The 24,359-nt window shown below is 40.6% G+C and overlaps 1 protein-coding gene across 5 annotated transcripts in view; it reads right to left on the reverse strand.

The window, feature by feature from the left end:
- The window catches only part of LOC122551267 (E3 ubiquitin-protein ligase HECW2), a 345,727-nt gene that overhangs the window by 203,210 nt on the left and 118,158 nt on the right, over window positions 1-24,359 (reverse strand). For all 5 annotated transcript variants that reach the window (XM_087988687.1, XM_087988685.1, XM_087988686.1 and 2 more), the window contains exon 2: window positions 23,121-23,452. In XM_087988687.1, the coding sequence (XP_087844813.1) occupies window positions 23,121-23,412 (292 nt within the window). In that variant the 5' untranslated portion in view covers window positions 23,413-23,452. The remainder of the gene's footprint in view (window positions 1-23,120; window positions 23,453-24,359) is intronic.

The raw sequence follows: 24,359 nt of genomic DNA on the forward strand, positions 1-24,359 counted from the left end.
CCATATGATGTTGAAGAATTGGAAAAGCCCCTATATTCTAAAAATGATCTAGAAGCTTTAATTAAATTATGAAAAGTGGAAGAACATATCATTCCTGATTTTGTTTTCTCTCAATTACTAATCATTTTCTACACACTTCAAAACTAAATAATAAGTATGAGGAAAAAATAAATCATGAACTGAAACATCAGCCCTAAAGCAGTCACTATAAATATGATTCAACATAAGTTATCACTTTGATATATTACTGAACTCTCAGTAGAAAGATGAAGTAAACTGTACGCTTTCAAAAGCATCAGTACTAATTGTATCACCATAAATGAACTGCAATATTTAATGGGTTAAATTGAAATGAGGCATGTGTTCAAAGTATTGTGAATGTTAATGGCAATTGGAAACAGTGCAACACAGTAAATCAATTTGTTTTGTATCATGTACTAAAAACATCTTCGCTTGTAGAAAACATGATTTTATCATGTGGTTTGATGCCACACTATGAGTTTCAGTTTTTTACAGATTGGTTGATAAGCCAAAGTCAAGGGCTGTCTTCAAGCTCAGACTTGAAAGTAACACAATTCTATATTAATAATGGATACTGCTCTTCATGGTTACATTTGGTAAGGACTAGGCTATCTTAATGTGATATTATAGTCTGTTCCCAGAGTATTAAAATTCTGTTATGTTTCTAGCACTTCCTCTTTTGTAATAGCTACCATATTCAAATCTGCCCCTGACTCTCCTTAACTCTATGTTCCCTGAATTTGGGAGAGTGAGTGGTATACAATCTTTGAGCGCAGTAGTAATTAGTATCGAAACTTGTCTGAACACTGTAGCCTGTTGAATGATAGCCGGATAAAACTGGATATCATAGAGAGTTTTAAATCCTTCAAGCAGTGAATGTCAACTTTCATATTCCAGCCAAAATAATGGGTGCGCCTTAATTACCAACAGTGCTAATGAAAAATCTGCTTCTGCCAAGTGCTAACAGATGCAATCCTGACTTATAAACAGCAAAAGAAAGTTTTTTTTTTCAGAAGCAGATGTTGAATAGAGGGGAAGATGGCATTTACAAAATCCTGATATATCAGCCTTAATGGCAACTGAAATGATAGTTCTGTTAACATTCTAGTTACGGCATTAATTATGTCATAGTTACCAAGATTCAGTTTAACTTTGAAAAACTTACTTTTCTAGCAGGACCTTTAACAATTGTTTTTGGACTTACCCAATGACTACCTCTGGTTGGTGATCATTTTCAAACACTTCTTTCCGCAATGACTCAGGTGACAATAACAACTGATTATCAATGATATCGAGCAGCTGTATCAGCTGGCTATCAGCTTTGAACTAAAAACACACAGCCCTCCCCTTATAGACCTTACTAATTATAGAATCCCGACAGTGCAGATATAGGCCATTCAGCTCATCGAGTATGCACCAACCCTTCAAAGTCATCCCAAACCCCATGGCTAATTTACCATGGCTAATTCAGCTAGCTTGGACATCTGTGGATAATATGGGACGATCTAACATGTCCAATCCACATAACCTACACATTAGATTAGATTAGATTACAGTGTGGAAACAGGCCCTTCGGCCCAACAAGTCCACACCGACCCGCCGAAGCGAAACCCACCCATACCCCTACATTTACCCCTTACCTAACACTACGGGCAATTTAGCATGGCCAATTCACCTGACCCTGCACATCTTTTGGACTGTGGGAGGAAACCGGAGCACCCGGAGGAAACCCACGCAGACACGGGGAGAACGTGCAAACTCCACACAGTCAGTCGCCTGAGGCGGGAATTGAACCCGGGTCTCAGGCGCTGTGAGGCAGCAGTGCTAACCACTGTGCCACCGTGCCGCCCACATCTTTGGACTGTGGAAGGAAACCGGAGCACCTGGAGGAAATCCATGCCGACACAGGGAGAACATGCAACTCTTCACAGATAGTTACTCAAGGCTGGAATCAAACCCAGGTGCCTGGTACTATGAGGCAGCAATGCTAACCACAGTGTCACCGTGCTGCCCCAAATCACTGCAGCATTTAACCATGCTTATGTCCTCCTTGTAAACATCAGTACCTGTGTAATTCTGATCTACAACTGAAAATCTCCACTTAGATTTGTCCATTGTTGGTAGCTGTGCTGTCCACTGATAGATACAGTCCTGAAAAAAATCATTTTTATTAACCATAATACTTATTTTCACCGATTTGTTTTCAATCTGCCAGTCACTTCAAACACCACACAAGAAAGCTTTAACACTAGCATCTCAGAAAAGCATTCTGTTGCATTGGACCATCTGAGGTAGAATGAGAAAAATACACAAAAGGGGCTGATGGAAACAGTCCAAACATCCAAGTGAAATTGCAAGTTGTTAATGAACATGATATTGGTCTTCCACATTCCTAGCAACAATGTGGGTGAACCTCGTACGACAATTTTTTTTTTAAACTTTAAAATAAGTCCAAGATTATTAAGTTTTAACAATATTCACCATGAACTATATGGTATGCCATGTAGTGACTCCATGATATGTGGAAGGTGGCCCCTTTTTTTAATACTGCGTTTGAAAGTCAAATAAAATTGGTAAATGACTCCAGATCTATCCATAAGATATTACAAATATACTCAAGGACTCATAAACACATATTGTAAAAGAGAAGACCGATCTATCTATTTCACCCAGGCAGGTTCTCTCAAAGGGGAGAGCCAATTCATCCCACTTTCAGACTCTTTCTCTGCAGCTCTGCATTTTCCCCCCCACGTTCAGCATTAAATTCAATTCACTTTTGGAATGTGATACTGAATCTGATTTCACGACTCTTTAGCCAGTACATTCCAGATGATATTGATGTATGTTACACAAAATAATAAGGTTCTATTGCCAATTATACAAGCTCTGTGTCCCTTAACTACTGACTCTCCCAGTAATGGAAATGGTTTCTTCTTAACTATTCTACCAAAACCTTTCAGAATTTTGAGAATTTCTAATGCATTTCCCCTAACTATCACTGCTCTGAGGAGTACAATTACAGCAGGATTACAATTCCATATAACTTAAATAATTCTTGCAATTATTCCCCACACTGCCTTCAATCCTAGGGTGGCCTTCCTAAAATAGGGTGTACAAAATGTTTATACACGACTCCAGCTGTAACCTACCATTGATTTATAAAGGATCAGTTAAACACTTTTGTTTTTGCATGCTGTGCCACTATTTATAAAGGTCAGGTTCCAAAATGTGTTTTTTATAGCAGCGTTATCAACTTGCTCTGACAACTTCAAACATTTATATCTATGCATCCCTATGTTTCTCTCTTCCAGCACTTCTTTCTGAGATATACCATTTTGTTTACTTTGTCTCGCCTCAGTATTCCTTCCAAATTGCAATAGCTCACATTTTAACAGAGGGAATGAGAGAGAGGGACACACACAGCAGCCATCTGCAATGCAATAAATTATCAAACTGAATCTTAGAACAGCAGCAGTCATTACTGAGGAAATAAATCGAAACACTATCTGAGAGACAGAAGATAAAGGAAGCATCTGGTGCCGTAAAAATATATAAAAGTCGTTCACTGTTTTTCACTTCAGGAATGTGCTAGGTGCAAGTACAACTCAGTTTAATCAATAAGCATGCACTTTAATGCACATAGTTTAAAAAATCTTCAATGAAAATTTTATCATAAAAGTTATTCTTTTAGGTGCAGGGTAATGCAGCAAATATAATCAGTGAGAGATATGGCCAGTCCATGAACCAACCACAAAGAAGGCAAAGAAAAGAGACATTTTGCCAATGTTTTTCATCTTGCACTCATCAAGCCAAATGCAAGAATGCCAAACTTCAAACAATCATAACAATTTAAGTGACAGGAGAAAAGGATATTGAAAGTAGATTCAGATTTGCCAAAGTGTTGCATGGAGAAAGCAACAGCAAACTATACGCTCCCAAGCCCCTAGATAATTTGAAAAAGGCCCAAGGCTTAAACATATTCCTTTTGTTTCAGGGAATCGGTCATGCATATAAATTTTTATTGTTTGCGAGTTTGAGAAGATTTGTAGCTCAGGTTGAGGTTCCAGACGTAAGCTTGCTCACTGAGCTGGAAGGTGCATTTTCAGGCCATTTTCGTCACCATACTAGGTAACATCATCAGTAACACCACCAGAGGTTCACTGATGATTTTACCTCATATGGTGACAAAACATCTGAAAATGAACCTTCCAGCTCAGCGAGCAAACCCACACCCATTTTTATTGTTTCTTGCAGCATAAATGAGCCACATTGCGAGCTCAACTGATCATCTTAAATTAACATCACATCTAAGGAAATAAAAAGCATTTGGAATGCATGATTGACCAGCTGAATTTGGTTATGCACTCAGGCAAGACCATTGCTAGTTTTGCTGGATTGGATTAAAGTTCCAATGATGCACTCGAAATTTGAAGGCATTTTAAAGTAAAACAAAAATTAAAAAACTAAACATGGAGAAATCATACTCAAGCTTCCATGCTTGGGTGACCCAAAAATATAACATTAGCTATTTTTATTAATGCATCTCATGCCAATCTTCCTTTCAAATGCAGAGGATTTCATAATATGTTTGATGGTTGCAAGTGGGAAATGTTTCTATTCAGCTCAGGAAACTAAGATATAACAGTTTTTTAAAATTTCTTTAGCTGTAGAAACAATGGCACTTGTGGAAGCAGATTTTTTTTCTTTTTGTCAAATATTTTCGGGGAAATTCTATGAAGGAAGCAGTGAAACCAATTTTCCCATTGAATGCTACATAGTTCATCATTCCCTGCGGAACAATGTTCAAATGACAAGTCTGAAAAGATTAAGAAGTAAAGCTGACTTTTTCCAGCGTGGGAAGATAATAGAAAAGTTTGGGAGAAAATTTGTAGCTCGGGTGCTCGTTGTTGTGGTTCTGTTCGTCGAGCTGGGAATTTGTGTTGCAGACGTTTTGTCCCCTGTCTAGGTGACATCCTCAGTACTTGGGAGCCTCCTGTGAAGCGCTTCTGTGATGTTTCCTTCGGCATTTATAGTGATTTGTATCTGCCGCTTCTGGCTGTCAATTCCAGCTGTCCACTGCAGTAGCCGGTATATTGGGTCCAGGTCGATGTGTTTATTGATTGAATCTGTGAATGAGTGCCATGCCTCTAGGAATTCCCTGGCTGTTCTCTGTTTGGCTTGTCCTATAATAGTAGTGTTGTCCCAGTCGAACTCATGTTGCTTGTCATCTGAGTGTATGGCTACTAAGGATAGCTGGGCATGTCGTTTCGTGGCTAGTTGGTGTTCATGGGTGCGGATCGTTAGCTGTCTTCCTGTTTGCCCTATGTAGTGTTTTGTGCAGTCCTTGCATGGAATTTTGTACACTACATTGGTTTTGCTCATGCTGGGTATCGGGTCCTTCGTCCTGGTGAGTTGTTGTCTGAGAGTGGCTGTTGGTTTGTATGCTGTTATGAGTCCTAATGGTCGCAGTAGTCTGGCTGTCAGTTCTGAAATGTTTCTGATGTATGGTAGTGTGGCTAGTCCTTTGGGTTGTGGCATGTCCTCATTCCGTTGTCTTTCCCTTAAATCTGTTGATGAAATTGCGGGGGTATCCGTTTTTGGCGAATACATTGTATAGGTGTTCTTCTTCCTCTTTTTGCAGTTCTGGTGTACTGCAGTGTGTTGTGGCTCTTTTAAACAGTGTCTTGATGCAACTTCTTTTGTGTGTTGGGGTGGTTGCTTTCGTAGTTCAGGACTTGGTCTGTGTGTGTGGCTTTCCTGTATATCTTTGTGGTGAATTCTCCATTCGGTGTTCTCTGTACCATCACGTCTAGGAATGGGAGTTGGTTGTCCTTTTCTTCCTCTCTAGTGAATCGGATTCCTGTGAGTGTGGCGTTGATGATCCGGTTTGTGTTCTCTATTTCTGTGTTTTTAATGATTACAAAGGTGTCATCTACATATCTGACCCAGAGTTTGGGTTGAATTTGCGGTAAGACTGTTTGTTCTAACCTTTGCTTTACCCCTTCTGCTATGAGTCCAGAGATGGGTGAGCCCATGGGTGTGCCATTGGTTTGTTCATAGATTTGGTTGTTATGTACCGGCCACTGCAGCAGACAGCTGAAACTGACAACCAGAAGCGGCAGATACAAATCACTATAAATACCGGAGGAAACATCACAGAAGCGCTTCACAGGAGGCTCCCAAACACTGAGGATGTCACCTAGACAGGCGACGAAACATCTGCAACACAAATTCCCAGCTCGGCAAACAGAACCACAACAGATAATAGAAAAGGATATCTACAAAACCAAAAAGGTTGATGCAAGTCATCAATTACCTGATCATTTAAAAATAGACTATCTGTACTGAAAGATTATTGATGGTCCAAAAAACAGGATGAATTGTAATGTAGCTGGTTTCTGCAGAGGAAATCATCTTTCTCTTCAATCTGCCTTTGAGTATCTTTTCAGAATATGGTTTGTCAAAGATTGTTGAAAAATTCAAAAAAAGGAAACTGTTAATTGCATAAATTAATAGTCTACAAAAGAGGTGACAATCATTGGATAATAACTTGGTCACAAAAAGAGGCAGTGAGTAAGGCCTTGTGGCACAGTGGTGATAGCATTGCTCCCCTATCCAGGTTCAAGTGATCCTGCCCTAAAGGTAATGTCACAGCAATTCTGAACAGGTTGATTATAAAGCTGCACTTACTGACAATGGTTGTGGATTTTTTTTATTCATTTGCGAAATGAAGGCATCACTGGCTAGGCCTGCACTTACTGTCCATTCCTAATTGCCCAGAAGGTAATTAAGAGTCAAAAACAATGCTGTGGGTCTGGGGTCACATATACGCCAGACCAGGTAAGGACAGCAGTTTCTTTCCCTAAAGGACACTAGTGAACCAGGTGTGTTTTTCCGACAATTGACAATGGATTCATGATCATTGTTAGATTCTTAGTTCCAGATTTTTTAAAATTCAAATTCCACCATCTGCTGAGAGAGGATTCTGAACTCAGAACATTATCTGGGTCTCTGGATTAAAAGTCCGGCCATTAAACCACTCGACCATCACCTCCCCCCAAATTGTGATGCCAAAATTTCAGCTTGAAACCCAATGTCGGGTTCTGACCATCATTTTGGGAAGCCCTGAGCTAGGTTGCATATCAACTCATTTTCTTCTCGTCTACACCAAGCAACTTTAATACCCAACTGAGAACAGCCCTGAGGACAAAATTATTATTTCAGTACTACATCCCAATTTTAAAGCGGGACCTGACATTGTGTTGACCATGGTTTGCTTGGTAGGCTGCTTACCTCCATCAGCATTAGACAGATCGTAATTTTTACAATGGTGAAATTTCATTGTTGGAGCCTTTTGTGAAAAATTCCTATCTTTCTTCACCTAATTTTCTCTCACCATTGAATGAGAAACAATTTGTTGGAAATTGATCTTAAATTGTGACAATCACTCAGGTAAATAAAGCTCTTGAAATTGTGATTCTGAGCTCTATAAAACAAGTACATACCATATCCAAATAACATCAGCTAATTCAGTATTGTTATATTTTGTTTCCATGCTGATGCACTAGTGCCTCATTCTAAAGAGGCTTTAAGTGTAAACACCTTCCAACTGCCTTGGAAAATAATTAATCTGTAGTACCCCAGGAGAAAATATCATCATCTGGCATTCAGTCACCACCTAAAAAGTCTGGCATCAAGATAATGCAACAACAATTGTTAATTTATCCATTAACCGTGGTATGAAGGGACTGGAAAAAGAGCGGAAACTGAGAAGGGAGGGGGGTAAAAGGGGTAAAGGAAAGTGGAAGAATGCAGGAGAGGGCAAGGGAAGAGGGGAGAAAGGAGAGATAGGGGTTGAACAAAACCAGGGGGGAGGGATAATTAAAAGGGAGAGACTGAAAGAGGGGAAGCATTTTCACAGAGATTGCTACTCCATTTCTTTTCATGGTATGAAAGAATCCAATATCTTTGACAGGGGTTTCTCTCAGGGCTCCTTGAGAAACACAGAGCCATACTTCCATCCTGACAGTTCCTTGATAGTGCAAGACAGTCAGGGAAAGGCTATTTAAATAACCCAACACAGAAAGTTACTTGACAGCTACTGCAAAAGAGTAACTAGACAAAATAAGATAGGGTGCCAGGAAGATATGGTGCCAAGTGGAAGGGAAGGAAGATGACAGGCAAGTAGGGTACCAAGACATAAGGTGGCGAGTGGATAGATAGACAATGGAGTGTTTTGGGTAGTTCAGGGTGAGTGGATGATATTGGGTCTAGCGTCTGGTCCTGGCAGGATGGGGTGTAGGAAAGAAGAGAGGGGAGGAGGCACATGTCCTGGAATTATAAAGGCAGGGTTTGGAGTTGTAGGGGGTCTTGGGCAGTGGAGTTAGATGGGTAAGCTACCTAAGTAGGAGGGCAGTTGTATTGGGCATTAGACTAGGTTTTTTTATACCTTTAACTTTTTCTGAGGAACTGTTTTCTATATTGGAACCCTCCAAATTCTCTGATGTTGACAGACACTTTTGGAAAGTTCTAGATTTGGGGAACTGACCAGTGGAATTTTGAATTTTGTGGGTAATTCTTTTGGATTGGGCAACACTGAGGATTCCACAGGATCTCCATGTGAAACTCCTATTTACACTGCAGAAACCTTTAACTGGCTATCAGAAAATCATAAAATATGGGACAGGGTCAGGAGAAACAAAAGTGAAAATCTGGAACAGGGTGGAGGGCAGGAAAAAATACTAACAAAAGACTGCCTGATGAAAAAGTCAAAGAGAAATCTGCTTCCCTTTGAAGGGGTGTTAAGGGCTTATTATAAATGAGTTTTTCTGTTCAACATTTGGAGAGATCTACCAAGAAAGCAATAATTTGTCATTGAGTAGAAATACGAGTTCAATTTTTCTCACCAATGATTCTGCCAAACCTGTTGAGTGCTTCCAATGTCTTTTGTTTTTGTTTCAGATTTAAATGTCCACAATATTCTCCTTTATTATAAGACTACTTATTGTTGCTTTGTGAACTTTGTTAGTTCTGCTGTTATTAATGAAAATGTTCACATGAAGCATTCCAAATACTATTACAAAATTATACAATAGTTACACAATATTATGTTGTAAAATATAATTAACATATTTTTATTTCTTTCTGATATAAGAAGTATAAACATGTCCTACTGAATCCGGGGAATACTGTTACCATGCATGTTTTGTCAGTGTAGTAGTTCTTGCTGCTGATTTATTGAACTTGTTGGGAAAGGGTTGACGTGTGGGAATGATGGATATTCAGCTCCTTGTTTAGGTAGCAAAATCAAATCTGCCTCTACAGACATTTACTGTGAAGCTGCAGCTTATCTGGTTGAAACATAAATATCTGTGCTTGTCATGACAGATTTGGTTACTCACTTTAATTCTGTACAACTGAGGTTGCAACTTCTCTTTGTAGGTCCCAAGTCATGCTAAGTATTTGACTGTTGATGACTGGTCCATTTCCTTATCTAGGAATCTGCTCTTTGTGATTTTTATAAATGACTTGGATGAGGAAGTGGAAGGGTGGGTTAGTAAGCTTGCCAATGGTGCAAAGGTTGGTGGAGTGGTATGGGACATTGACAGGATGCAGAACTGGGCTGATAAGTGGCAGATGAAGTTCAACCTGGAAAAGTGTGAAGTGATTCATTTTGGAAAGTTGAATTTGAATGCGGAATACAGGGTTAAAGGCAGGATTCTTGGCAGTGTGAAGGAACAGAGGGATCTTGGGCTCCATGTTCATAGATCCCTCAAAGTTACCACCCAAGTTGTTAGAGCTGTTAAAAAGGCATATGGTGTGTTGGCTTTCATTAGTGGGGGACTGAATATAACAGCTGTGAGGTTATGCTGCAGCTCTATAATACCCTGTTTAGGACACACTGGGAATATTGTGTTCAGTTCTGGTTGCGGAAGCTTTAGAGAGGGCGCAGAGGAGATTTACCAGGATGCTACCTGGACTGGAGGGCATGTCCTATGAAGGAAGGCTGAGGGAGCGAAGGCTTTTCTCATTGGAGTAAAGAAGAGTGAGAGGCGACTGATAGAGATGTACAAGATGATAAAAAGGCATAGATAGAGTGAACAGTCAGAGACATTTTCCTAGGGCAGAAATGGCTATCACAAGGGGGCATAATTTTAAGGTGATTGGAAGAAGGTTTAGGGGATATGTCATTGGTTGGTTCTTTACACAGAGAGTGGTGGGTACTTGAAACACACTGCCAGTGGTGGTAGTAGCGTCAGATACATTAGGTACATTTAAGTGATTCTTGGATAGGCACATGGATAATAGTAAAATGAAGGATATGTAGGTTAGTTTGATCTTAGAGTAGGATAAAAGGTTGGCACAACATCAAAATGCTGAAGGGCCTGTACTGTGCTGTATTGTTCTATGTTCTATGTAAAGGTACCTTAATCTTCCCTGCATAATCAGGCATGGGTTCCATCACAATATCTGGAGGACCTTTAACAACAGAATTACCATCATGGAAGATGCTTGCTTGGTGGATGCAAATACTTTCTTCATTACAGTATTCTGGATTTCTGATCCACATTAATTTTTTTTTGAAAGTGTCCTGAATCTGTGGTCATTGTTCTGGCTTCCAAAGAGTCCCATGCAGCTGATCTTAATTTTGTGCAAGCAAATCTTTATTCTCAATCTGTGTCGAAGTACGTAAACTCTTTATTTCAACTACGTGATAAGGTCGGATATCTTTATTCATCTTCATGGGTTCTATTAAAGTATAGAATCTACAGATTAGTGTATTTGCTTGTTCACTTTTAATTTGTTAATTCACTTTGAAGCAATTTAGTAGCTTAAGAATGGTTTTCTCCAAGATGTCCAATCTTGGGCTCGGTTTGGCTGATCTCCAATATAGCATCATGTATGTAATATTATTGCTCCTGTCATGCCTTCCTAATATGATCATTTATTCATCTTATTTTATGGGTTTTAAATGTTCATAGCTTTTTAAATTCTGCAGTACTTCAATGCTAATCTAATCTTTATCTCTTGTAGGTTTCACTTATGTAAAGAACAATGAATTCCCTTCCCTGACTTGAAAGTTTTTAAACTGTGCAGTATAAAGTGTGTGTATTCTTTTTCTTCTTTTAAAACTATTAGATGTAATAACGTTAATGCTGTATACCTGCATTGTTTATTTGAGGTTTCCCATATTCTGCAGGCAAAAAGGTCTTCTGTACTTCTGCAGGCAAAATGGACAAGTTCCCACCTTTTACAGCCTAATAAATAATCTATATCCTTTTCCATGACTTCCCCAAATAAATCATTGAGCCCACAACCTTAATAACTTCTTTTGTACTTGTTTTATTTTCAATTCCACTGGCAATGAACAACCTTCCATGTGGGTTCATAATTAATTGCTCTATCTACATATTACATTTATTTTGTGATTCATGTACCAGATCACAGAGATCTGTGTGTATCTCAGAGTTCTGCAAAATCTCCCCATTTAAATAATGTGCTGCTTTTCTATTCTTTCTGCCAAAGTGGGCAATTACAAATTTTTCCACATTATTCTCCAAAATTTTTACTTAACCTTTCTATATGTCTTCACAGACTCCTTATATCCTCCTCATAACTTACTTTCTCATGACACATCAGTAAACTTAGCACACAAAAATTAAGTCCTTTCATTCAAGTCATAGGTAGTAATTACAGTGGAGGCCCATTATAATATGTTTCAATATGCTTCTTACTTGCTTAGCGCATGATTTCTCATAGCTCCCTGAAGTGGTAAATCTCTCTTGAAATCTTCATTTTGCAAGATAAATACAGGGGAACCTCGATTATCCAAATCCCAATTATCCAAAAATTAGATTATCTGAAGAAGATCTTGAGGTCCCGACAGAAACATTACCTCAAAGACGTATGTCCAACACTGATCGCGCCTTTTGTTTACAGTGAATAAAAGTGCTGCCGAAAACAGTCCTGACTGATGGGAACGCAGGCACCTTCTTGAAATGACTGACCTCCCACCCTCTCTCTCTGTTCCCACACTTTCCCTGGAGTTCTAAACAGGCACGTGTGTGTGTGTGTGTGTGTGTGTGTGTGTGTGTGTGTATTCTATTTGGAGACTCACCCTCCAAAAGGCAGTAGCAGCAGTCTTGTTGTTGGTGTCCAGTCTGGCTGCCCCGGAGAGGGGGCGGGGGCATGTAGGGAGGTGGGGCCGCACGGGGGCTGTAGGGGCTGTGTTGGATGTGATTGGAGGCAGGCGGGGGCGGACAGAATTGGGGGCGCCTGGGGGGGCAGTGTTGGACAAGGTTGGGGGGAGGGCGGGGGGCAGTGTTTATGGGATTGGGGACGGGCGGGGGGTCATGTGCGGTGTGCTGCTGCCTAGTGTCTTGAACGGGGAGCAGACCTATTAGAAAGCTCCGAGCCCCAGAGGAGAGGCATTGAATTGATTAATCGAATAATCAGTTATCCGAACGAAATAGTGCCCGCCCATCTTGTTCGGATGATTGAGGTTCCTCTGCAGTAGGAAAAAAATAGAAATTTTCTTAATGACTTGGTCCAGGTTTAAGACAGTTCCATTTTTTGACCTCAACATCCACATTCCAATGCAATTCTGCTGAAAATCCTAATCTCACTGCTCACGCTAAGCCATAGGGACTTTCTTTGCTTTCCTCACTCGACCAGAGTCCTTGATGGATTTCAGGAATGTACTTCAGCATCTCTTTTCCCATTGTTTTTGCATTAATGACTCGAATCAGTTTGTGCATGATGCCATCTTGTGTGATCATCTCATCTCAATACAACCAATACCCTCTTACAGCAAGAACTGTTGCAATTTACTTTATCTGAACAAGGTTCTAGTCTGTCAGGATCTGTTCATCTTGGTATCATGTGCAGCACTGTAAATCTCTGCTGGTTTTTGAAAGGTTACTAATTTAGGTTTTTGATCAGTTTGAAGTGAGATGATGGGAACCTGCTTAGTGTCCAACACATGGAACAGCAGATTTTCTTTCTTCCCAATGTATGACAATCGGCTCAGTTTATCCCTGTAGCGTAGGTATCATCTCATCATAAAGCTTCATTGTTATTTTGAATGGTTTCATTCTGGATCACCACTTGGACACAATTATGCAGCTATCATGTAGCTGTGCATTGTGCCAGTGTCTATCTGGGATTTCACACTCTCTTGTTGCTCTCCGCTTGATTTCATCATTCCGACAAATCATTTTTTAGCCTCAAGAAGTGATTATGCCAACCTATTCTCAGATAGACAAGGAGGCTGGAAGAACACAGCAGGCCAGGCAGTATCAGGAGGTGGAGAAGTTGAAGTTTTGGGTATAACCCTTCTTCAGGAATCAAGGTGGGGTGTAGGAGGAGTTTCAGATAAAGGGGGGGAGAGGGTTTTGGGTGGGGAGAGGGACGGAATGGTGACGTAGGGTTAGGTGAACACAGGTGGTGTGTACGACACGGTTGGTTAATGGGAGGCAAAAAGTGTTGCGCTGGAAAAGCACAGCAGGTCAGGCAGCCTCTGAGGACCAGGAAAATCAACGTTTCGGGCATAAGCCCTTTATTGTCAATTCTCCCACTTCATGGATACTGCCTGACCTGCTTTGCTTTTCCAGCGCCACAATTTTTGACTCTGATTTCCAGCATCTGCAGTCCCCACTTTCTCCTGGTCGATGAGAAGGATGAATCCAGTTGGTAGCTGGAATGGAAGGGAAGAGGCAGGGCTGTTCTCCAATTTCAAATAACCTTGCCACCCATCCTCTGACACTCTTTTCAGCCCCGCCTCCTCCCTTCCATTCCATATACTGACCATTCCTTCGAGCTACCAACTAACGGTTTTTTCTTGTGTGGTGTCTTCCACATTACTTCCATTCCAAACTCTGTTCTTGATCGTTCTGCTAGAACTGTCTTTCCTTTTATTCACTGATGTATGCATGTAAAGCTTGGACAGCTCCTCAACACAATGCAGAAATTCAGCATTTCTCCCCCTAACCCAATACTCTTCTGCTGATGATTAGCAACCTCTCAGTTTCTGTACATCAATCGCTTTTGTGAATATAAAGTTATCAAAACAGGATTTCTTTTTCCTTAAGACATTGCTATCACTGATGAGATCATCCGCAGTTGCTCAAGATTCAGCTCGACATCTCGGTGCAGTCACATTCTGAATAATACTCTTTCTCTTGCTTCCTGAGCTCGAGTGTTAAACAGTGTTCAGAAACAACATCAATAGAGATTTCAATGCGAGTCTGCAAGGCCTCCAAAATTTCACAAGTCTTGCTTTTCTACTCCTCAGTGAGATCTAGTGTGCAATATAATTTGTAGTACTCCTTTCCCATCGTTGTTTACATAATTGCTACTCTTATTTGGTTTGTTTTCTGTTGCTCTACGGCAATCTCACTGTTATTGCCAATTCCCTCTCAAACATCCCTTCACCTCCAGAAGGGCCAAGTATAGAAATACTTGGAGCCATAATGACTTACCATGTTGTCAAAATCCTGAACCAAGTTTCAGATTGGAATTTTAATTAATCTCTGGTGTTTATCATAGCTGTTGGCTTCCTTACAACTCTCAAAATACTGGCTACACATTTCTTACACCCTGGCCCAAGCAGTGGATAAAACAGCTACAGATTAAAACCATTATATACAGAGCTTCACATCAGAGATTGCATTAGTAAAGCAGCCAGAGTGTGCAAAGGTATTTATCCAAACAGAGAGGAGGAAGGAAATGAGAAGGGTGGGAGGGTTTAGAGCAGAAAGAGTGGATGAGTACGGAGAGCAAATAGGCAGAAAGGGAAGAGGAAGGTAAGAGAGGAGAACAAGAAGGGCAAGAAGAAAAGGAAAGGGAAAGGAGGAAGCAATTTGCAGGGGGAAGAGGAAACAAAGGAAAAGACAGAGATGAGGGGAGCAAGAGAGGCAGAGACTGACAAGGAGGGCTAAGGAAGAAATAGGTAAAGCAAGGATGGAAGACAAAGAGAAAAAAATAGAAAACAGAGATAGAAACTGAAAATGTACTTAAACTGCCAGTGAACACAAAGGCATTCAATTGTGACAGAGTTCACAGCATACGAGACTATGCTTTGGAAACAAAACTAAGCTTTGATCAAATTACATGTTTATTATTAATGAATATAGTACCTATATTCAGTTAGCATTGCAATTATTTTGGGAATAAAGTTCATAGTATAAATAAGACAGCTGCCATAAGTTGATTTGCATCAAATCTGGGGATATGCCAGAGAATCACAAACAGAAAGCCACTTCATCCCAAAACGGTTTTACACAACTGCTTCCAGTTTTTCACACAACTGCACTGAAACAGACTAGAGAACATAACTCGTGAATGATGATTTATCCTGATCCAAGGCGACTTTCCCCTCCGCAGCCTTTGACAAAGTTGAATACACCATCTTATCATAGAGTCATAGAGATGTACAGCACGAAAACAGACCCTTCAGTCCAACCCATCCATGCCGACCAGATATCTCAACCCAATCTAGTCCCACCTGCCAGCACCTGGCCCATATCCCTCCAAACCCTTCCTATTCATATACCCATCCAAATGCCTCATAAATGTTGCAATTGTACTAATGTCCACCACTTCATCTGGCAGATCATTCCATACACGTACCATCCTCTGAGTGAAAACGTTGTCTCTTAGGTCTCTTTTATATCTTTCCCCTCTCACCCTAAACCTATGCCCTCTAGTTCTGGACTCCCACACCCCAGAGAAAAAAACTTTGTTTATTTGTCCTATCCATGCCCCTCATGATTTGATAAATCTCTATAACGTCAGCCACAGCCTCCGTGCTCCAAGGAAAAAAGCCCTAGCCTATTCAACCTCTCCCTATAGCTCAAATCCTCCAACCCTGGCAACATCCTTGTAAATCTTTTCTGAACCCTTTCAACTTTCACAACATCCTTCCAATAGGAAGGAGACCAGAATTGCACACAATATTCCAACAGTGGCCTAACCAATGTCCTGTACAGCTGCAACATGACCTCCCAACTCCTGTACTCAATACTCTGACCAATAAAGGAAAGCATACCAAATGCCTTCTTCACTATCCTATCTACCTGCGACTCCACTTTCAAGGAGCTATGAACCTGCACTCCGAGGTCCCTTTGTTCAACAACATTCCCCAGGACCTTATTATTAAATGTACAAGTCCTGCTAAGATTTGCTTTCCCAAAATGCAGCCCCTCACATTTATCAAAAGAAACTCCACCTGCCACTCCTCAGTCCATTGGCCCATCTCAGCGAAGATAACCTTCTTCGCTGTCCACTACACAATTTTGGTTTCATCTGCAAACTTACTGACTATACCTCTTATGTTCATATCCAAATCATTAATATAAATGATGAAAAGTAGTGAACCCAGCACTGATCCTTGTGGCACTCCATTGGTCACAGGCCTCCAGTCTGAAAAACAACCCTCCACCACCACCTTCTGTCTTCTACCTTTGAGCCAGTTCTGTATCCAAATGGCTAGTTATCCCTGTATTCCTGATATTAACCTTGCTAACCAGTCTCCAATGGGGAACCTTGTCTAACGCCTTACTGACATCCATATAGATTACATCTACCGTTCTCCCCTCATCAATCCTCTTTGTTACTTCTTCAAAAACTCAATCAAGTTTGTGAGACATGATTTCCCCCGCACAAAACCATGTTGACTATCCCTAATCAGTCCTTGCCTTTCCAAATACACGTACATCTTGTCCCTCAGGATTCCCTCCAACAACATGCCCACCACCGACGTCAAGCTCACCGGTCTATAGTTCCCTGGCTTGTCCTTACCACCCTTCTTAAACAGTGGCACCATGTCAGCCAACCTCCAGTCTTCCGGCACCTCACCTGTGACTATCGATGACACAAATATTTCAGCAAGGGGCCCAGCAATCACTTCTCTAGCTTCCCACAGAGTTCTAGGGTACACCTGATCAGGTCCTGGGGATTTGTCCACCTTTTTGCATTCCAAGACATCCAGCACTTCCTCCTCTGTAACATGGACATTTTGCAAGATGTCACCATCTATTTCCCTACAGTCTATACCTTCCATATCCTTTTCCACAGTAAATACTGATGCAAAATACTCGTTTAGTATCTCCCCCATTTTCCGTGGCTCCACACAAAGGCCGCCTTGCTGATCTTTGAGAGGCCCTACCGTCAAAAATGGTCTTCCTCCAATTTAGAATTTCAACTTTTAGATCTGGTCTATCCTTTTCCATCACTATTTTAAAATTAATAGAATTATGGTTGCTGGCCCCAAAGTGCTCCCCCACTGACACCTCAGTCACCTGCCCTGTCTTATTTCCCAAGAGTAGAAGTTTTGTACCTTCTCTAGTAGGTACATCCACATTCTGAATCAGAAAATTTTCTTGTACACACTTAACAAATTCCTCTCCATCTAAACCTTTAACACTATGGCAGTCCCGGTCTATGTATGGAAAGTTAAAATCCCCTACTATAACCACCCTTTTATTCTTACAGATAACTGAAAGCTCCATACAACTTTGTTTCTCAATTTCCCTCTGACTATTAGGGGGGTCTATAATCCAATCCCCCATTAAGGTGATCATCCCTTTATTATTTCTCAGTTCTACCCAAATAATTCCCTGGATGTATTTCCAGGAATATCCTCCCTCAGCACAGCTGCAATGCTATCTCTTATCAAAAACGCCAGTCCCCCTCCTCTCTTGCATCCCCCTTTCTACCCTTCCTGTAGCATTTGAATCCTGGAACATTAAGCTGCCAGTCCTGTCCATCCCTGAGCCATGTTTCTGTAATTGTTATGATATCCCAGTCCCATGTTCCTAACCATGCCCTGAGTTCATCTGCCTTCCCTGTTAGGCCTCTTGCATTGAAATAAGTGCAGTTTACTTTATCAGTCCTACCCTGTCCCTGCCTGCCCTGACTGTTTGACTCACTTCTGTTCTCAGCTGTACCCGTCTCAGATCGATCTCTTTCCTCACTATCTCCTTGGGTCCGACCCCCCCCACCTTCCTAGTTTAAATCCTCCCAAGCAGTTCTAGCAAATGTCCCTGTCAGTATATCAGTCCCCTTCCAATTTAGGTGCAATCCGTCCTTCTTGTACAGATCACTTCTACCCCAAAACAGCTTTCAATGATCCAAAAATGTGAATCCTTCTCCCATACGCCATCTCCTCAGCCATGCATTCATCTGCTCTCTCTCCTCCTATTCCTGCCCTTACTAGCTCGTAGCACTTGGAGTAATCCAGATATTACTACTCTCGAGGACCTCTTTTTTAAAATTCTTCCCAACTCTCTGTAATCTCCTTTTCCCTTCCAATGTCGTTGGATCCAAATGTGGACTACGACCTCCTGCTGGCCCCTCTCCCCCGTGAGAACATTGTGCACCCTCTCTGAAACATCCTTGATCCTGGCACCAGGGAAGCAACACACCATTCTGCTTTTTCTCTGCTGGCCACAGAAACATCTGTCTGCACCTCAGACTACAAAATCCCCTAACACAATTGATTGCTTGGAACCTGACATATCTCTCATTACATTACAGCCAGTCCCAATACCAGAAACTTGGCTGAGCATGCTACGTTCTCCTAAGAATCCATCACCCCCTACTTTTTCCAAAAGAGCAGACTTATTTAAAAAGGGGATAGCCACAGAAGACTCCTGAACTGCCTGCCTACCTCTCTTACCTTTCCTGGAGTTAACCCATCTATGTGACTGTATCTGAGACTTCCCCCCTTCCTATAACTGCCATCCATCACATCCCCTTGCTCTTGTAAATTCTTCATTGCCTCTAACTGCCTCTCCAACCGATCCATTCGATCTGATAGGATTCGCAACCAACGGCATTTATTGCAGATATAATCCTCAGTAACCCGTAAACTCTCCATAAATTCCCACATCTGACAAGAAGAGCATGTCACTCTACTAAGGGCCATTTTTGCTTCTTTCAATCTACAGACCCAGAAAATAGCACTGTCTTATTCCTCTACAAAACTGCTGCGGGTTAAATTAATACTTACGGCTTACATTTTAATTTTAATCAAAAGACATAGCTCAATAAAACATATAATCAAGAAAGAACCCACTCTATTCACTACTGCAGACTTATTTTAAGGCCACGCTTAAAATCCACTATCGCCTTCTGTGCTGTGACTGCTCCCAGTCAGGTCCCTCCAAGATCAGTTGTGAATTTCACTGTTTGTTCATTTTCCCAGATGCACTCCAATGTCCAGTAATACATGAATTCAACAGCAAATGCAGTAACTGCTAACTCTGTCAGTTAGCAACGTGGGATTCTTCCTCAAACATTCTCCACTGCTGTTGCGCTAATGGGATACTCTCATTTTTGTTCCATTCTTATCTATCTACACATAGCCAGAGTATCATTTGCAATGGCTCCTCTTCCTGGCCCCCCTCTGTTAATTCAGATATTTCCCAAAAAACATTCTTCACTTTCCTCGTAATATAATGCAATAAAATACAATATTGCATTCGAACAGGCCCTTTGGCCCACCAAGCCTGCAACAATTCCTCGTCCTTATTTAGACCTGCTACTTATTGCCTATAGACAGAATCTATCCCTCTGTTCACCTCCTGTTCATGTGTCTATTGAGATACACCTTAAATGTTGCTGACTTGCCTGTTTCTACCACTTCCACTGCAGTGTATTCCAGGCACCCACCACCCCATGTGAAAAATTTGCCCAACGCTTCTCCCCTAATATTTCCCCCTCTCACCTTTAACCTGTGCTCTCTTGTAGTTGACCTTTCCACCCTGGAAAAAAAATCTCTGACTCTTAACCCTATCTGTGCCTCTCACAATTCTGTAGACTGCTATCAAGTTGCCTCTCAGCCTAAGTCTTTCCAGTGAAAACAATCCAAGTTTATCCGACCTCTCCCCATAACTAAAACCCTCCAGACCTGGCAACATCCTGGTAAACCTTCTTGGCCCCTTCTGCAAAGTATCTACATCCTTCTGGAGGTGCGGCAATCAAAACTGCACATAATATTCCACATGTAACGTAACTAAAGCTTTATACAGGTCCAGTGTAACTTGCCAAATTTTATATTTAACACCCCAGCTGATAAAGGCAAGAGTGCTATATGCCTTCTTGACCACCTTATCCACCTGTGTTATCATCTTCAGGGATCTGTGAACTGTACCCCACATCTCTCTGTATGTCAAAGCATCTAAGGATTCTGTCATTTATTGTATAATTCACACCTGAATTTGATTTTCCAAAATGCAGCACCTCGCAATTGGCTGGAACTCCATCTGCCATTTCTCTGCTCAAATCGGCAGTCTATCTCTATCCTCCTGTATCTTTTGATAATCCTCCTCACTAACTGCAACTCCATCAATTTTGGTGTCATCCGCAAATTTACTAATCAGACCACCTACATTTTCCATCAGATCATTTATATATCTAACAAACAACAAGAAAAAAGCACTGATCCCTGCGGAACACCATTTGTGACTGATCTCCATTTCGAAAAGCACTCTTCAACCACTACTCTCTGTCTTCTATGACCAAGACAGTTTTCTATTCACCTAGCCAATTTACCCCAGATCCTATGAGACTGTACCTTTTGTTCCATGAAGTTCCTTATCAAATGTCTTTCTAAGGTTCATGTAGCCAACATCCACTGCCCTTCCCTCATTAATCATTCTTGTCACCTCCTCAAAAAACTCAATTATGTTGGGGAGACATGACCTTCCCTGTACAAACCAATGCTGCCTATCACCAAATGTGAATAAATCCGGTCTCTCAGTATCTTCTCCAACAGTTTCCCCACCACTGACGTCAGGTTCACTAGCCTGTAATTACCTGGATTACCTGTTCACTTCTTAAAAAAAGGATCAACATTGGCCATTCTCCAGTCCTCTGGAACCTCACCTAAGACCAAAGGGGATGCAAAGATATTTGTTAAGGCCCCAGAAATTTCCTCCCCTGTCTCCCATAGTATCCTGGGATAGATCCCATCTGGTCCTGGGGACTTGTCTACCTTAATGCATTTCAAGATATCCAAACCTTCCTCCTTCTTTATGTTTACCTGCCTGAAAGTATTCACACACTTTGCCCTAACCTCAACTTACCTCACATTCCTCTCTTTGGTGAATACTGATGTAAACTACTCATTAAGGATCTCACCCATTTCTTCTGGCTCCACCCTTTATTCTCGAGTGGGCCTACCTTTCCCTAACTATCCTCTTATTCCTAATATATGCATAAAGTGCCTTGGGATTCTCCTTAACCCTGCTGGCCAAGGACATATTATGGCCCCTTTTAGCTTTCTTAACTCCTTGTTTGAACTCCTTCCTATTTCCTCTATATTCTTCAAGGACTTTTCCTGTTTTTAGTTGTCTAGACCTTAGGTATGCTTTTTTTAGACTAAGTTGGTCATTTCCTCTGTCATTCAATGTTCAAGATTCATGCCATTGCTGTCCTTCATTTTCACAGGAACATGCCTGTCCTGCACTCTAATCAATTGACCTTAAAAAGACTCCCGCATGTCAGATGTGGATTGACCGCTCCCAATCCACATTTTCCAATTCTTGCCTAATTTGGCTATAGTTGGAATTCCCCTAATTTAATATTTTCATCCAATGTCCACTGTTGTCTTTTTCCCTAAGTAGACAAAAATGTCTGGAATTATGGTCATTAGTGTCAAAATCCTCCCCCACTGTAGCTTTGATTTCTTGGCTGGGCTCGTTTCCCAATACCAGGTGCAATATGGCCATCTCCTATGGATTATCCATATATTATTCCAAAAAACCCTCCTAGACACACGTAACAAATTGCTCCAGGAGGCCAATCAATATGAGGTAAGGTAAAATCACCCACCACAACAACCCTATTATTTTCACATCTTTCCAGAATCTGACTACATATCTCTTCCTCTATCTCCCGCTGGCAGCTGGGAGATCTGTAGTCCCAGTATTGTGATTGCATCCTTCCTATTTGTGAGCTCTGCCCATAATGCCTCACTATAAGATCCATCCAGGGTGTCCTTCCTCAACACAGTTGTGATATGCTCCCTAACCTTTCTCATCTAATGCTAACATTATCTGAAAGTACATTAATTTTTAACACCTCCCTTGATTGCTGTTAAATTATCAAAATATTTTGACATCCAATGCTGGATTATAAAAGGGTACAGCAGAGAAACACTGTTTTTTTTAAGTAACTGATTTTATTTCCCTTCTCTCCTAATTCTATGCTGGTTTATAGCATATACTCAGTGGGATTTCACCAAAGTTACCAATATTCATGTGTAATAGTCAACAGAGTATCAGAAGGCTTTTGAGCTGCTGGGATATCACAACAAAAGTTAATTTTGTTCTCACCAAAGATGTCCATTTCCAGCAGAGATTTCTGAATATCAATCAGAAGCCATAGCCAGTGATATAGGTGCACTGGGAATATAACAACTTGGACTCCTTCAGTAGTATAGCTCAGTTACTCATTGATTAATCTCACAAATTCATCAGAGAAATATCAATTTGTTTAATAAACTAACATAAAATAACCATCAAAGCAACATGGTTGAATCTTGAGGTAACATTTCATTCTTTGAGTATATTTGAAGATTTTACAAACATACTCAAATAGATCTATTGATGTCATTCCATATGCACGTGTAGAAATATGAAAAGAATGAACACTTCTGGGCTAAGCTGGAGAATAATAAATCTATTTCTCAATGGATTTGTTAAATTCATTTTCCTTTAATAATCATCCTGGAATCCTGCCCCAACACGACCACAAGTTGCTTCATGTTTATAGATGATGTGGATATATAGTCTGGATAGACAGTTTTCTAAATTCCCTTCCTGTCTCTCTGTGAGGAAGTGTCTTGTCTCATCTCTGTTGCAGCACGGCTGGGACTTTGCTTCCAAGCATCTCATTTCTCTCTCTGAGGCAGCAGGTTAGTGACCTAGCATGTTGTCATCATTGCACCATTGCTAAATAAATTTTAAAACTGCCAAAAATACCAGACTGCAAAAGATGAATAGATCTGATAGATGCCAAAGCTTTCCAGCACAATGGAACAATTTTCCAAATAATCTTTAGAAGGAAGATATTAATTTAAAAATTTGTTTTACCTATGTGATACAGTCCAATCCAGTCTGTGGGGTCCACCTCCTCTTTAATATCCCAGTAGATAATCAGGTTCTGTGCTTGTCCAAGTGTGTACTCATACATGCTAGCTGTCAAACTAGAACGACTGTCTGATGTCACCAAATCAGTGTCACTGTTTGCTCTGTGGAAATTCAAGTTCTCCGATCTGACACTCTGGGAAGCTAGGCTCTGCAGGTTTTCTGGACTCAGGGTGTAGCGAAGTTGAGGGTTCCTACGTCGTACAAAAGACATATGCTCCCTTGTGGAACCTGACATTTTGGCTGTTTCTTGAGGTTGACGTCTCTCCGTTTAAAATCTGTTCAGGAAGAAAAATAAACAAACAAACAATCAGTGGATTGTGTTATGTGAAAAGCGTCAGTCAAGGGAACAAGGTCAGAAATTTGTACTCTTTAACTTTGGCATTTTGGCACATGATCATCCATCTATCTAATAAGCTAGCTAGCTTATTAATATACACATAGCAAGTTTGCTAATGGCTTTTAATTTTAATTGTCAAGAAAAGTGAAGGAACTCCAAAGTCAACTGTAGCCTTCTCTTGTGTACTGACACAACCACACGTTTTCTAAGTATAGATGACAAAGTCAACGATGTTGTGAGTTTCCTTTCATTAGCACGATACAGATTCTCAACAATGAACTATACAACAGATTTCAAGTGCCAACAAATTAAAGTTATACAATTCACACAATCACAAATGTTTGAAGAACTTTATTCTTCAAAACCTGAAAAAGCAAGTGAATATCTCTCTTGTTAACATACCTGAGCCAGTGTTTATCAACTTTTCCCACAACACAAAAAGGTTATTACAATGTAAATAGTTTACAAACTTTTCATTAAAATCATTTTTTTAGATATTCACCACTAAGTACACAACCTTTAACTATTAATATACATAAGACAAAACTCCCTCCTCGAAAAACCTCAATAATCCTCACTCTGCTCACTTGTGAGATTTATGAATGAATCCAAATCTAAGTGAACAAGACGAAAATCTCTGCTCTCCAATGTCTAAATTTAATCCAAATGAAAAAGTACAGGTTTGTCCCAATCCTGTTTTAAGAGGCATAAATCACACATTAAAATGGCCCTATCTTGTGTTAACAAGTATTATACTTGCATTATCATTCAGAGAGACCACAAGGATGGCTGGAGTGAAAAATTCAAACACTTTCCTAATGCAATTGAGAGTTCTCTTTTCGTAC

This window comes from Chiloscyllium plagiosum, unplaced genomic scaffold (assembly GCF_037043375.1).
Source record: "Chiloscyllium plagiosum isolate Xiang-an unplaced genomic scaffold, Cpla_swu_hap1 HiC_scaffold_7, whole genome shotgun sequence".
Taxonomy (NCBI): domain Eukaryota; kingdom Metazoa; phylum Chordata; class Chondrichthyes; order Orectolobiformes; family Hemiscylliidae; genus Chiloscyllium; species Chiloscyllium plagiosum.